Source organism: Coregonus clupeaformis, unplaced genomic scaffold, assembly GCF_020615455.1.
Source record: "Coregonus clupeaformis isolate EN_2021a unplaced genomic scaffold, ASM2061545v1 scaf1499, whole genome shotgun sequence".
Taxonomy (NCBI): Eukaryota; Metazoa; Chordata; class Actinopteri; order Salmoniformes; family Salmonidae; genus Coregonus; species Coregonus clupeaformis.
The window spans coordinates 104,164-120,769 of NW_025534953.1; the positions used below are offsets into that span (position 1 = coordinate 104,164).

Genomic DNA, 16,606 nt, shown 5'->3' on the forward strand with positions numbered 1-16,606 from the left:
TACCCTCTACTAGGACTACACCACTGCTGGTATCCTACCCTCTATTAGGACTACACCACTGCTGGTATCCTACCCTCTACTAGGACTACACCACTGCTGGTATCCTACCCTCTACTCGGACTACACCACTGCCAGTATCCTACCCTCTACTAGGACTACACCACTGCCAGTATCCTACCCTCTACTAGGACTACACCACTGCCAGTATCCTACCCTCCACTAGGACTACACCACTGCCTGTATCCTCCCCTCTACTAGGACTACACCACTGCCAGTATCCTACCCTCTACTAGGACTACACCACTGCCAGTATCCTACCCTCCACTAGGACTACACCACTGCCTGTATCCTCCCCTCTACTAGGACTACACCACTGCCAGTATCCTACCCTCTACTAGGACTACACCACTGCCAGTATCCTACCCTCCACTAGGACTACACCACTGCCTGTATCCTCCCCTCTACTAGGACTACACCACTGCCAGTATCCTACCCTCCACTAGGACTACACCACTGCCTGTATCCTACCCTCTACTAGGACTACACCACTGCCAGTATCCTACCCTCTACTAGGACTACACCACTGCTGGTATCCTACCCTCCACTAGGACTACACCACTGCCAGTAGCCCACCCTCCACTAGGACTACACCACTGCTGGTATCCTACCCTCCACTAGGACTACACAACTGCCAGTATCCTACCCTCCACTAGGACTACACCACTGCCAGTATCCTACCCTCCACTAGGACTACACCACTGCCAGTATCCTACCCTCCACTAGGACTACACCACTGCTGGTATCCTACCCTCCACTAGGACTACACCACTGCCAGTATCCTACCCTCCACTAGGACTACACCACTGCCAGTATCCTACCTTCTACTAGGACTAGACCACTGCCAGTATCCTACCCTCTACTAGGACTACACCACTGCCAGTATCCTACCCTCCAATAGGACTACACCACTGCTGGTATCCTACCCTCCACTAGGACTACACCACTGCTAGTATCCTACCCTCCACTAGGACTACACCACTGCTGGTATCCTACCCTCTACTAGGACTACACCACTGCCAGTATCCTACCCTCTACTAGGACTACACCACTGCCAGTATCCTACCCTCTACTAGGACTACACCACTGCTGGTATCCTACCCTCTACTAGGACTACACCACTGCCAGTATCCTACCCTCTACTAGGACTACACCACTGCCAGTATCCTACCCTCTACTAGGACTACACCACTGCCAGTATCCTACCCTCCACTAGGACTACACCACTGCCAGTAGCCTACCCTCCACTAGGACCACACCACTGCCAGTATCCTACCCTCCACTAGGACTACACCACTGCTGGTATCCTACCCTCCACTAGGACTACACCACTGCCAGTAGCCTACCCTCCACTAGGACTACACCACTGCCAGTAGCCTAACCTCCACTAGGACTACACCACTGCCAGTATCCTACCCTCCACTAGGACTACACCACTGCCAGTATCCTACCCTCCACTAGGACTACACCACTGCCAGTATCCTACCCTCCACTAGGATTACACCACTACCAGTATCCTACCCTCCACTAGGACTACACCACTGCCAGTATCCTACCCTCCACTAGGACTACACTACTGCCAGTATCCTACCCTCCACTAGGACTACACCACTGCTGGTATCCTACCCTCTACTAGGACTACACCACTGCCAGTATCCTACCCTCCACTAGGACTACACCACTGCTGGTATCCTACCCTCCACTAGGACTACACCACTGCCAGTATCCTACCCTCCACTAGGACTACACCACTGCCAGTAGCCTACCCTCCACTAGGACCACACCACTGCCAGTATCCTACCCTCCACTAGGACTACACCACTGCTGGTATCCTACCCTCCACTAGGACTACACCACTGCCAGTAGCCTACCCTCCACTAGGACTACACCACTGCCAGTAGCCTAACCTCCACTAGGACTACACCACTGCCAGTATCCTACCCTCCACTAGGACTACACCACTGCCAGTATCCTACCCTCCACTAGGACTACACCACTGCCAGTATCCTACCCTCCACTAGGATTACACCACTACCAGTATCCTACCCTCCACTAGGACTACACCACTGCCAGTATCCTACCCTCCACTAGGACTACACTACTGCCAGTATCCTACCCTCCACTAGGACTACACCACTGCTGGTATCCTACCCTCTACTAGGACTACACCACTGCCAGTATCCTACCCTCCACTAGGACTACACCACTGCTGGTATCCTACCCTCCACTAGGACTACACCACTGCCAGTATCCTACCCTCCACTAGGACTACACCACTGCTGGTATCCTACCCTCTACTAGGACTACACCACTGCCAGTATCCTACCCTCCACTAGGACTACACCACTGCTGGTAACCTACCCTCCACTAGGACTACACCACTGCCAGTATCCTACCCTCTACTAGGACTACACCACTGCCAGTATCCTACCCTCCACTAGGACTACACCACTGCCAGTATCCTACCCTCCACTAGGACTACACCACTGCCAGTATCCTACCCTCTACTAGGACTACACCACTACCAGTATCCTACACTCTACTAGGACTACACCACTACCAGTATCCTACCCTCCACTAGGACTACACCACTGCTAGTATCCTACCCTCCACTAGGACTACACCACTGCTGGTAGCCTACCCTCCACTAGGACTACACCACTGCCAGTATCCTACCCTCCACTAGGACTACACCACTGCCAGTATCCTACCCTCTACTAGGACTACACCACTGCCAGTATCCTACCCTCCACTAGGACTACACCACTGCTGGTAGCCTACCCTCCACTAGGACTACACCACTGCCAGTATCCTACCCTCCACTAGGACTACACCACTGCTGGTATCCTACCCTCTACTAGGACTACACCACTACCAGTATCCTACCCTCCACTAGGACTACACCACTGCTGGTATCCTACCCTCTACTAGGACAACACCACTGCCAGTAGCCTACCCTCTACTAGGACTACACCACTGCCAGTATCCTACCCTCCACTAGGACTACACCACTACCAGTATCCTACCCTCTACTAGGACTACACCACTGCTGGTATCCTACCCTCTACTAGGACAACACCACTGCCAGTAGCCTACCCTCTACTAGGACTACACCACTACCAGTATCCTACCATCCACTAGGACTACACCACTACCAGTATCCTACCCTCTACTAGGACTACACCACTGCCAGTATCCTACCCTCCACTAGGACTACACCACTACCAGTATCCTACCCTCCACTAGGACTACACCACTGCTGGTATCCTACCCTCTACTAGGACTACACCACTGCCAGTATCCTACCCTCCACTAGGACTACACCACTGCCAGTATCCTACCCTCTACTAGGACTACACCACTGCCAGTATCCTACCCTCTACTAGGACTACACCACTGCTGGTATCCTACCCTCTACTAGGACTACACCGCTGCCAGTATCCTACCCTCTACTAGGACTACACCACTGCCAGTAACCTACCCTCCACTAGGACTACACCACTGCTGGTAGCCTACCCTCGGCCTACCCTCGGCCTACACCTCGGCCTATCCTTGGCCTACCCTCGGCAAAGGCAATTTTAAACACGAACCCACGCAGAATAGGAGCCGACATTCAATATAATACATGAGTCGAATCAAAACATGTTTTACACCCTAGTTCATAACTTGTCCATAATTTATGAGTTAATCCTTGGAGTCTCCACAGATCGTGTGACTACCTTTTGTCCTACCATTAATGACATTTATGACAGTGTTATTTGTCACTATTAAGAACGTAAATAATTGAATTAGAACATTGAACTTTAACCCCTGTAGGAATCCTGGATGTTGGAGATCTTAGACCACTGTAAGTGTAAGTATGTCTAGGTAACATTTCATTATGTTTCTCCGTGAAAACAGTTATTCTGTGGCACACAAAGCCAAAATAATATAGGCCTATACCATTGCAAAAGGTAATGCTTCTAAACCCAAAGAGTCAACTACAGGCTTACTGTCATTAAAATACAGTATACTTGTTGGATGGATTGGATGCACATTGGTGTCTAGCAGTAGGTTAAGTTGTCTAGTGATATTGGTGTCTAGCAGTAGGTTAGTTGTCTGGTGATATTGGTGTCTAGCAGTAGGTTAAGTTGTCTAGTGATAATGGTGTCTAGCAGTAGGTTAGTTGTCTAGTGATATTGGTGTCTAGCTGTAGGTTAGTTGTCTGGTGATATTGGTGTCTAGCAGTAGGTTAGTTGTCTGGTGATATTGGTGTCTAGCAGTAGGTTAGTTGTCTGGTGATATTGGTGTCTAGCTGTAGGTTAGTTGTCTGGTGATATTGGTGTCTAGCAGTAGGTTAGTTGTCTAGTGATATTGGTGTCTAGCAGTAGGTTAGTTGTCTGGTGATATTGGTGTCTAGCAGTAGGTTAGTTGTCTAGTGATATTGGTGTCTAGCAGTAGGTTAGTTGTCTAGTGATATTGGTGTCTAGCAGTAGGTTAGTTGTCTGGTGATATTGGTGTCTAGCAGTAGGTTAGTTGTCTAGTGATATTGGTGTCTAGCAGTAGGTTAGTTGTCTAGTGATATTGTTGACCATCATCAGCTGATCCAGGAGAAAGAAAACAAATATTGATATAAAATAAAGCTAAATAAATGGTCCCCTACTTCTGGCTATGAATGGAGAACACCATTACCCACAAGCACCTGGAAAACAAAGCAATGAGCCTATGAATGGTACGGAGAACACCATTACCCACAAGCACCTGGAAAACAAAGCAATGAGCCTATGAATGGTACAGAGAACACCATTACCCACAAGCACCTGGAAAACAAAGCAATGAGCCTATGAATGGTTACAGAGAACACCATTACCCACAAGCACCTGGAAAACAAAGCAATGAGCCTATGAATGGTACGGAGAACACCAGGACCCGCAAGCACCTGGAAAACAAAGCAATGAGCCTATGAATGGTACGGAGAACACCATTACCCACAAGCACCTGGAAAACAAAGCAATGAGCGTTCTAAACAGCTGATCTAAAAAAAAAAGAGCTATTTTTATCAAGGGTGCACGGCAAACAAATGGCGACAATTAGGGAAATCTCTGCTTTAAAGGAGCTCAGCTGAGGCCCTACTGAGTGGACAGCCAGCTATAGAATTCTACAGGACCATTCGTGGACAGGGAGAGTTTGTTCAGCCATGTAGAAATAATTCAGGGTATTCTCTATCTCTGTAATGTAATGTAACTGCGTCCGGTCCGGTACCTTCACTTTGGTCCAGAGTTTTCTCTATCTCTGTAATGTAATGTAATGTAATGTAATGTAATGTAATGTAACTACGTCCGGTCCGGTACCTTCACTTTGGTCCAGAGTATTCTCTATCTATGTAATGTAATGTAATGTAATGTAATGTAACTACGTCCGGTCCGGTACCTTCACTTTGGTCCAGAGTATTCTCTATCTCTGTAATGTAATGTAATGTAACTACGTCCGGTCCGGTACCTTCACTTTGGTCCAGAGTATTCTCTATCTCTGTAATGTAATGTAATGTAACTACGTCCGGTCCGGTACCTTCACTTTGGTCCAGAGTTTTCTCTATCTCTGTAATGTAATGTAATGTAACTGCGTCCGGTCCGGTACCTTCACTTTGGTCCAGAGTATTCTCTATCTCTGTAATGTAATGTAATGTAACTCGCGTCCGGTCCGGTACCTTCACTTTGGTCCAGAGTTTTCTCTATCTCTGTAATGTAATGTAATGTAACTGCGTCCGGTCCGGTACCTTCACTTTGGTCCAGAGTTTTCTCTATCTCTGTAATGTAATGTAATGTAACTGCGTCCGGTCCGGTACCTTCACTTTGGTCCAGAGTTTTCTCTATCTCTGTAATGTAATGTAATGTAACTACGTCCGGTCCGGTACCTTCACTTTGGTCCAGAGTTTTTCTATCTCTGTAATGTAATGTAATGTAACTGCGTCCGGTCCGGTACCTTCACTTTGGTCCAGAGTTTTCTCTATCTCTGTAATGTAATGTAATGTAACTACGTCCGGTCCAGTACCTTCACTTTGGTCCAGAGTTTTCTCTATCTCTGCGTAGGTCCTGGAGGTCTGCTCCTGTGCTGACTTGTTCATCTGGGTCTCTATCAGGTGGACGATGTCCATCCGGTTGATCTTCGTCAGCCTCTTTATCAGGCTGTCCTCTGCCGGACAGAAGGTAGACATATTATTAGTTCATTAATAATAATAATAATAATACATCTATATTATTTATTTCACTTCTATTAAACAAAAGAATCTCGCTTTAAAGCAACAAAAAAAGACAATCAATTTAAGAAGACATATATTTATCATTCATAAATAGATGAATGGTATCCATGGATGAGTCCACAGCCGAGTGTCCCAAATGGCACCCTATTCCCTACATAGTGCACTACTTTCGACCAGAGCAGTGGCCTATATAGGGAATGGGGTTTCCATCTGGGACACAGGCCTAGTTCAGTGAGGCCCAGTAGAACAGATGACGTACCGGTGGCATGTTTTCCCTCTCTCTCAGCCCAGCGTTGCAGCAGGGCCTGGCTCTGCTCCTGCAGGGAGTTAGGCTTCTCTGTCCTCACCCCCTGGATCTCGTCCTCGTTGAACTCCAGCTCCCTCGCCAGCTCTGAGACACATGGTGGGGGGGAGGGAGACACTGAGGTAGGTATCTTATTCCCGACATAGGGGAGTACTATTTGACCAGGGTCCACAGCTTTTCACTCCTATTTCATACACACACTTTCTACACCTGCGACACCAAAACTGGATAACTTACCTGTCCAGCTGAAACCCAGCAGGTCTGCAATGATGGCCAACGTCTCCTCTTTCCTGTCTGCATCGTCGTGCCAATCCACTACAAACACCACCGCAGCCGGACGTTTACACACACAGGTCATCACAGGCTCAACGGTAGCACAGTAACAATATTACGGGCCTCGTCCCAAATAGTACCCTATTCCCTTTGTAGTGCACTAATTTTAGACCGGAGCCCCTATAGGGAATAGGGTTCCAATTGGGACGCAGGCCGTAACTTCTATGAAAATACAACAGTTTGAAAGTCTCTAGAGATCGTGTTAATTGCGGGATGTTTTCTTGGTCTCGAAGGTACAGATACATTTCCAACTACGTAACGTAACTGGCCTCTATGTTATAGGCTGTGGAGTTAATGGTGCAGACGCTGGATGAATTATGGCTGGTGTTGTGATCCATTACCTGCTCTACTTGGACACCGTGAAAGTGTATTTGTGGTCGATTAGTACTTAAGCAATGGAAAGAATGTGTCATTCCAAACTCAGTGCGGTGATTAGTATAAGGGGTTTCAGTAAAGTATAAGTCTATTAGATGGCCTGAAGTTAATCATGATGGGCATTCAAGAGCTTTCTCCTAAACACATCTAAGCCAGTCAATCTTGAGATTTAATGTACACATACATAGACAATAGACACTAGACAATAGACAATAGTCAATGACAATAGTCAATAGTCAATAGTCAATAGTCAATAGACAATAGACAATAGACAATAGACTATAGTCAATAGTCAATAGACAATAGACAATAGACAATAGTCAATAGACAATAGACAATAGTCAATGACAATAGTGAATAGTCAATAGTTAATAGTCAATAGACAGTCAATAGACAATAGTCAATAGACAGACAATAGTCAATAGACAATAGTCAATAGTCAATAGTCAATAGACACTAGACATTTATATGGAAAAGAAACAACACAAGACAACAAAGCACGGGACAAGACAACACAGCACGGGACAAGACAACACAGCACGGGACAAGACAACACAGCACGGGACAAGACAACACAGCACGGGACAAGACAACACAGCACGGGACAAGACAACACAGCACGGGACAAGACAACACAGCACGGGACAAGACAACACAGCACGGGACAAGACAACACAGCACGGGACAAGACAACACAGCACGGGACAAGACACAACAGCACGGGACAAGACAACACAGCACGGGACAAGACAACACAGCACGGGACAAGACAACACAGCACGGGACAAGACAACACAGCACGGGACAAGACAACACAGCACGGGACAAGACAACACAGCACGGGACAAGACAACACAGCACGGGACAAGACACAACAGCACGGGACAAGACAACACAGCACGGGACAAGACAACACAGCACGGGACAAGACAACACAGCACGGGACAAGACAACACAGCACGGGACAAGACAACACAGCACGGCACGAAATGACAACACAAGACACACAACAGAAAAGTGACTAATGATTGGTCTTGAATAAGACAAAGAAAGGTCTTGCTTCCAAGGAGCAGAGAAAGATAGAGAGGATAGGAAGTCACAGGACCCAGAGTTTTGGTACCTTGCTGCCGCTCCGGGGTCCGATCACCCGAGATTCGCTGCATCTGAGTCTCCACTGAGTCTTCCCAGATGGGTCTCGACTCAAACACCTCCCCCGTCACCGAGGAAGGTCGAATCCGTGTCTGAGTCGGCAAAGCCCTCGTGTCTGGGGCAGAACTGCGAGGCGTTGGGCTGTCATACTTGAAGATAACAGAATCTGGACTGTTGTGATCACCGCTGCTACTGATGTCGTCGACGTCCAGAGATGATCGGAGGGAAAGCTCTCGTATGTCAGAGCCCTGGTCTCTGTCGGGCTGGGAAGAGGAGGAGGAGGAGCGGGCTGTGGGTTTGTGTTTGCCCATGACAGGGAGTCTGGAGGTGAGAGGTTTGGATTTAGTTGTAGGATGGTCGCTGTCGGAGTGACTCCTGTTGTCTTTGTCAGTTAAGATTTTCTTCCCGGCTCCAAAATCCTCCTCGGACCTCGTCCTCCGGTCATGATCAAGAGATTTCTCCACTGTCGATTTCTGCTCAAGCCCCAGGTCTGATTTCACTGAGCCAGCTTTGACGGGTATCTTTGATTTGAAACTGCTTTCATCCTTAGCCACAGCGTCTGCTGAGGTGTAAATCCCTGCCAGGACACTAGGGGGTGCCACTGAGATGTCAGACCCTTCCAGGACATTAGAGGTGTCAGACCCTGCCAGGACACTAGGGGGCACCACTGAGGTGTCAGCCGCAGCTGAGGTGTCAGACCCTGCCAGGACACTAGGGGGCGCCACTGAGTCATAATACGCAGCGGGCATCTCAATGACAGAGCACTGTTCCTCTTCCACTTCTTCATCCTCAAGGGATGAGTCGGATGACTGGCGGACCTGCTCAGAGTACACACAGCGGGTGACAGTAGTAGTGGTGGTGGACATCTGGAGGTCAGCTATAGTCGGGTCTAGAGAACCTATCTGGACCTCTAAGGAGCTTTCCATCTTAGCTTCCAGCAGGGGGACTGTTTCAGCTTTTGGCTCCATTTTGTTGAAGGTCCTGGGTTTGGCCACTGGTTTCCCCCTCTGACCAGCCTCGGCTAATGGTATAGTCTGGAAGGAGGAGTCAGAATCATCTTTGGTTTGATCCTCATCCTCCTGGAGGTGTAGATCAGCAACGGCAATACCCTGTTCTGTTATGAGAACATCGGGGCCAGCGTAATCTCCAGCGTCCTCGAACAGGACCTGGTCAACTGGGTGTTCTCCTATGTGGAAGAAGGCATAGCCCTCGCCCTCCTCTTCAAAGCTCCTCCTTGTCATGTCGATTGCGCCCCCTCTGGTCATCTCAAAGAACTTCCCTTCCTGGAACTGGAAGGGGTTGGGGGTGCCCCCCTCGCTTGGTGTGCGACCCGGTGTGGTGTCAGGGGTAGGGCAGTCTTCCACGAGACCCATAATCCTTTGTTCCTCCGCCTCCACACGCGCGTCGAAGGCTTCATCGTCATCGTCGTCGTTGTCGTCTGGCATGGCACTACATGGGACCAGCTCTCCCTGAACAGGCATGTCTTCATGATGCATGTCCAACATGGCTGCCTTACCATCCACATCCTCCTCCGCCTCCTTTAAGCTTTCATCGTCAGTGCATAACACCTCTGGTTTGACTGACTGACCCGTCTCCTCCTCGGGTGCTTGAACAGCTGACATTACATCTATCTCATCTTCCTGCTCAGTATGTTCACTGATATTCTCACTGATATTCTCTGTGGTATATTGTTCTTTTTCAGTGCTTAGTGAACGATAGTCGAGGTGCTCAGAGACCTGTCTTCCTGATGGTGAGTGTCCTGAGGCACTGTATGGTAGGTGAGCTTCACAGTGAACTGAACTATCCAACTCAGTTACTGCACCAGGGGCTGAGGGTTGGATTTCAGCCACAGTTTCAATTTCAGACTGAAGCGAATCGGCGTCGGTTTTGGGCTTAGTTGATTTCGCCTCCCTTCCCATCAGGTCAACGATCGACTGACATTCTTCATAATCCTCAGGGTCTGATAACACAGAGCCTTCTAAGTGTTTCCTGTCTGTCTTCATTTTGGAGTCCTGCTCCATCTCCTCAAAGGTTTTGATCTTGGTGGCCATTTTGAACATTTCCTCCTCTGGGGTGAACTGTCTCTGGCCGGTCTCGCTGCCCTCTGCATCCACGTCTTCCACATCATCCTCAGGGTGTGAGCTCACATTTAAGGGCATGGAGAGGCACTCAGGGTCTGGCTTTTTGGGGTCAAAACTCACCTCCTCATCCCTCTTCAATGGGAAGGGACCCTCACGCTCACCTTCCATTTGATAGGTCCGTTTGGAGTAATCCTCATTCTCCATGTTGCTAACGTGCTCCTCACCAAGACAGGCTCTAAGCTGAGAGTAGTAGTCTTCATACACAGCTGTCTTCATTGTCGCCTGAAAGCCTGTGTCTCGTTTCGGTTCAGAGGGGCTGCTCTCCAGTGAGTCAGGGCAGGGGGAGTCCCCGGTTGGGCTTGGCTCTATAGAGTCAGGGGACTTCCTGGAGGAACCTTCCTCCATGACAGGACTGCTCTCCAGAGAATCCTCATGGGAAAGTCGTCTCTCTGGGTGTCCCAGGCCCAAAGGATAGATGACATCTAAGTCTGCAGGTCTGAGGGCTTGACCAAAACTGTCTGTGCTGTGCACCACTTCCTGATCAGCTGAACTCCTTTCATGGAGCTCTGGTGCGACCCAACTAGATTCAGGAGTAATTCTGTCTGCTGAAATCGGGTCTTGCATGTTTAGGTTTGAGTATGACACTTCTGTAGTTTTGTGGTACGATGGTTTTATCTCTAAGGAATCCCAGTCCTCTAAGATGGATCTTGTCCCAACAGGGACCCGGTCGTCCTCTTCGGAGGCTTGAGTGGGGAGCACTGAATCAAACGCCCTTTGAAGGTCAAAGGTCACCTTCTTTGAGTCTCTTGAACGTGTCACTGTAGTAGCTGAACTTTCTGATGCTTCCCCAGCTGAACAACTACGCATTAAGTCTTTATCACCATAGACGGCATCATCCTCCATGGCTCCTGCTTGCACTACATTCACCACATCTTGTTCTGTCACTTCATGTACTGCGGACCGGTCTACCTGCTCAGTAGAGAACGTGTGTGCTTCCCTTTTCCTCTCCCGTGTAATCACAACCTGTTCAAATCTCTCTTGTACGACGTCGTCCTCCGGCGCACCACTGAGATCTACAGGTCTCTCTAGGTACTGTTCTAAATCTCCACTGAGGAGTGACTCCATGCCTGACATATCTCTAACTCCTACGACTGGTCTGGGGGATGTCTTCCTTTCGATCAAGACTTCTTGTAACATCGGTTCCTGAACTGGGTTCAAGATTATCGCTTCGGCACCACGAGCGCCACCATCATCCATGTCTTCCACTTTCCACCAGTCTTCTGTTTCTGCCTCTGTATCTTCTGTAGACATGTCTACCTCCTTAGTGGAGAACATTAGTGATTGTTGCTTGTCATCCCTGGTCAGGATGACCTGTTTGAAATTCTGTTGTTGGACGATGTCATCCTGTGGTGAACCACTGATTACCATAGATATCTCTTCTAGGTAGTGATCAATATCTCCACTGAGGAGTGACTCCATCCCTGACATATCTCTGACCACTGTAACCGGTCTGGGGGATGTCTTCCTTTCGATCATGACTTCTTGTAACATCGGTTCCTGAACTGTCATCACTTCAGCGCTACGGATAGGTGATGGTCTCTGTTCTAGGTAGTGATCAATACCTCCACTGAGGAGTGACTCCATCCCTGACATATCTCTGACCACTGTAACCGGTCTGGGGGATGTCTTCCTTCGATCATGACTTCTTGTAACATCGGTTCCTGAACTGTCATCACTTCAGCGCTACGGACAGGTGATGGTCTCTGTTCTAGGTAGTGATCAATACCTCCACTGAGGAGTGACTCCATCCCTGACATATCTCTGACCACTGTAACCGGTCTGGGGGATGTCTTCCTTTCGATCATGACTTCTTGTAACATCGGTTCCTGAACTGTCATCACTTCAGCGCTACAGACAGGTGATGGTCTCTGTTCTAGGTAGTGATCAATACCTCCACTGAGGAGTGACTCCATCCCTGACATATCTCTGACCACTGTAACCGGTCTAGGGGATGTCTTCCTTTCGATCATGACTTCTTGTAACATCGGTTCCTGAACTGTCATCACTTCAGCGCTACGGACAGGCGATGGTCTCTGTTCTAGGTAGTGATCAATATCTCCACTGAGGAGTGACTCCATCCCTGACATATCTCTCACCACTGTAACTGGTCTGGGGGGGGTCTTCCGTTGGATCATTACTTCTTGTAACAGCGGTTCCTGAACAGGGGACGGAGTCACTGCCTTGGTTTCTACGACTAAAGCATCAGTTTCTGGAAAGATTTCTTCATCACCATGAATCACATCTCCTAGTACCTTCCTCCCATCCATTATTTCTGTCTCTTTATCAGCTGTGGGCATGTCTACCTCCTGAGTGGGGAATGTTAGAGGGCTCATCTGTGGGGTGTCTGCTAATTCTTCGTGTTTCTCACTCTCCCCCGTACTTGAATGGGTAGTCCTGGTTCCTACGCTAGTCCCGGGAGAGTCCGCTGCTCCTTCGTGCATCAGACTCACAGGGCTTTCATCCCCCACCAGGTTCTCAGCCTTAGTAAATAACTCATACCGCCCGTCGTCGTTCATAGAGTGGCTGAACATGAAGGTTGGATTGTCGTTGGGGCGGTCTGCTGGGAGTTCCTCCTTGGATGCTTCAGCCTGGGGGTGGTTGTCGTCCCCAGTGGACGAGGTCTGTCTGAACAGCTGGTACTCTGGACTGTCCTCCAGCTCGGCCTTGATGTCAGCGCTGAAGTCCTCCGAGGGTTTCCTGTCCGGGCTGATCTGCATCTCTATAGAAGGCCTTCGGTCTGGTCCCATCTCTGGTTCCTCCAGCTGCATCATCTCTATAGAAGGCCTCCTGTCTGGTCCCATCTCTGATTCCTCCAGCTGCATAATCTCTATAGAAGGCCTCCGGTCTGGTCCCATCTCTGGTTCCTCCAGCTGCATCATCTCTATAGAAGGCCTCCTGTCTGATCCCATCTCTGATTCCTCCAGCTGCATAATCTCTATAGAAGGCCTCCTGTCTGGTCCCATCTCTGGTTCCTCCAGCTGCATCATCTCTGGGCTGCTCCCTCCATCCTCTGGTAGAGCCCTATCTAGGAGGATCCCTCCATCCTCTGGTAGAGCCCTGGATAGGAAGATCCCTCCATCCTCTGGTAGAGCCCTGGATAGGAAGATCCCTCCGTCCTCTGGTAGACCCCTGGATAGGAGGATCCCTCCATCCTCTGGTAGAGCCCTGTCTAGGAGGATCCCTCCGTCCTCTGGTAGAGCCCTGGATAGGAGGATCCCTCCGTCCTCTGGTAGAGCCCTGTCTTGAGGGATACCTCCGTCCTCTGGTAGAGCCCTGTTTAGGAGGATACCTCCGTCCTCTGGTAGAGCCCTGGATAGGAGGATCCCTCCGTCCTCTGGTAGAGCCCTGTCTAGGAGGATCCCTCCGTCCTCTGGTAGAGCCCTGGATAGGAGGATCCCTCCGTCCTCTGGTAGAGCCCTGGATAGGAGGATCCCTCCGTCCTCTGGTAGAGCCCTGTCTTGAGGGATACCTCCGTCCTCTGGTAGAGCCCTGTCTAGGAGGATCCCTCCGTCCTCTGGTAGAGCCCTGGATAGGAGGATCCTTCCGTCCTCTGGTAGAGCCTTGTCTAGGAGGATCCCTCCATCCTCTTGTAGAGCCCTGTCTAAGAGGATCCCTCCATCCTCTGGTAGAGCCCTGGATAGGAGGATCCCTCCATCCTCTGGTAGAGCCCTGTCTAAGAGGATCCCTCCGTCCTCTGGTAGAGCCCTGGATAGGAGGATTCCTCCGTCCTCTGGTAGAGCCCTGTCTAAGAGGATCCCTCCGTCCTCTGGTAGAGCCCTGTCTAAGAGGATCCCTCCATACTCTGGTTGAGCCATGGATAGGAGGATCCCTCCGTCCTCTGGTAGAGCCCTGGATAGGAGGATCCCTCCATCCTCTGGTAGAGCCCTGTCTAGGAGGATCCCTCCATCCTCTGGTAGAGCCCTGTCTAGGAGGATCCCTCCATCCTCTGGTAGAGTCCTCTCTAAGAGGATCCCTCCATCCTCTGGTTGAGCCCTATATAGGAGGATCCTTCCATCTTCTGGTAGAGCCCTGTCTAGAGGGATCCCTCTGTCCTCTGCTTGTATTCTGTTGATGTTAGTCGCTGACTCCTGCAACTGAACCGTAACATGAGTTATCTCAGAGTCTTCAGAGTGGTCCCTTACTAAGATCAGGTGTGGTTCATCATCCGCCCCTTTATTGTCGAGGGGCAGGACATCACTCTGCGGGTAGAGGATTGTGGAAGTTGGAGTTTCTGATGGCGGATGCTCTGTGGGACTGGGTTCAGCTCTGTAGGTCTCACTGTAGATCACTGCCTCGGAGCCCGATGTGGAGGTTGTGGATGAAGTCATGGCTTTGTGCTCGAAGAGCCCCATTTTGTTTTTGGAAGGATCCTGGCCAGTCTGGAATGCCTTCATCAGCTCCCGGACTGACATCGTCTCCTCCAGCCTCTCCGTCTGAGACCGGGGGGATTTTGGAGATCTGGGAAGCTTGGGAAGATCTGGCATCTGGGACTCACCCGTCTCCTTAGTGATGGTGATGAAAGTTGTGGTCTGAGGGACTGGAGCCTGCGCAGGCTTTCGCTTACGGCCATCCTCCCCCTCTTCCTCTTCCTCAACCTTCTTTTGCAGAGCTCTCACCCTGTCCTTTATGGACCCGATTGGGGTTTCCACGACCAGGGGCGACACTGGTGGCTCCATGGCTGGGGTTGGTCCAGAAGGTCCAGACCAAGGCTCAGACCCAGACCCGAGCCCACACTCCCCCAGTACGACATCCCAATCCAGGGTTGCAGTCGGTTTTAACTCAGTCCCAGGCCCCACTCCCGGTCCAGACCCAGACACCACTCCCAGTCCAGACCCAGACACCACTCCAGACCCAGACCCAGACACCACTCCAGACCCAGACCCAGACACCACCCCAGACCCAGACACCACTCCAGACCCAGACACCACTCCAGACTCAGACCCAGACACCACTCCAGACCCAGACACCACTCTAGGCATAGATTTGGGAACCACTCCAGGCTCAGTCCCAGGCACCACTCCCGGCCTCGGCTCCCCCAGTACAATATCCCCATCAAGGGATTCCTCAGAGCTCATCCTCTCCAGCTCTCCCTCGGAGCTGCTGCATCCAGAACGTTCCCTGTCCCTCAGCTTCTTCCTGATCGGCTTTTTGATCTCAGGAGGATGGCGTTTGCCTTCCCGCTTCAGATCGACCTGATCAAACCTCTCCTGGACGATGCTGTCCTGTGGTGGGCCACTGGTTATGGCAGGTCTCTCTTCTAGGTGCTGGTCCATGTCCCCACTGAGGTGAGATACCATACCTGACATATCTCTAACCTCTTTGGTCACTGTGGAAGAGGTCTTCCTCTGAATGCTGACTTCTTGTAGTACCGGCTCCTGAACCTCAGAGGGAGTCATGGCTTTGGCTTTAGTCTGAGAGAGAAGAACCCACTCCTCGTCCTCTAATTCGGACATCTGCAGTACGTTCTCTTTGTTGTTTGTGAATCTAGTATCTCCCCCTCGTAAAATCTCTCCGACCTTCTCCAGATCCTCTTTCACCTGTTCCATGATCTCAAACGGCTCTCTGGGTTCCTCCTCCATCCCTGTCCTTCCTCCTCTTCCTCCTCCTCTTCCTCTATCCGAAGAGCTTGGGTGTTCAGTTTGCTCTGTCGTCAAGATGGCAGACATCTTGATGAGGTCGTTCTTCACGTCGGAGACCTCTGATAGAAGATCAGGGCTGGCTAGCGTGGCTGGGTCTAGCACCTGATTGGTCGGCAGCGTGTAAGTGTCTGTCGACTCCGTCTCGTCGTCTTCCATTTTGAAAAAAAGGAGGAGACCAAACCAAAGGTGTAAAGAACATAAGGGGGGAAGAGAAGATACCGGAAAATCGTGGTCAGGGCAGAACATATCCCAGTATATCTTCTGTTCAAAGAGGGAAAAGTTAAAGCAGCTTGACAAAGGAAGAGGAGTGGTAAGATCTCCAGAGGAGAGCGGGGAGGAGGAGGGCAGCAACAGCAGAAAGCGAAGCAAA

At 50.1% G+C, this 16,606-nt stretch overlaps 1 protein-coding gene across 1 annotated transcript in view; it reads right to left on the reverse strand.

Moving 5' to 3' along the window:
* LOC121566247 (ankyrin-2-like) overlaps positions 1-16,606 on the reverse strand; it is a 73,622-nt gene that overhangs the window by 45,840 nt on the left and 11,176 nt on the right. Inside the window, exons 10-16 of the mRNA XM_045218321.1 lie at positions 16,262-16,385; positions 15,640-15,877; positions 12,489-15,219; positions 8,428-12,201; positions 6,837-6,914; positions 6,555-6,686; positions 6,088-6,228 (exon numbers count right to left, since the gene is read on the reverse strand). Coding sequence (XP_045074256.1) covers positions 6,088-6,228; positions 6,555-6,686; positions 6,837-6,914; positions 8,428-12,201; positions 12,489-15,219; positions 15,640-15,877; positions 16,262-16,385 — 7,218 coding nt within the window. The remainder of the gene's footprint in view (positions 1-6,087; positions 6,229-6,554; positions 6,687-6,836; positions 6,915-8,427; positions 12,202-12,488; positions 15,220-15,639; positions 15,878-16,261; positions 16,386-16,606) is intronic.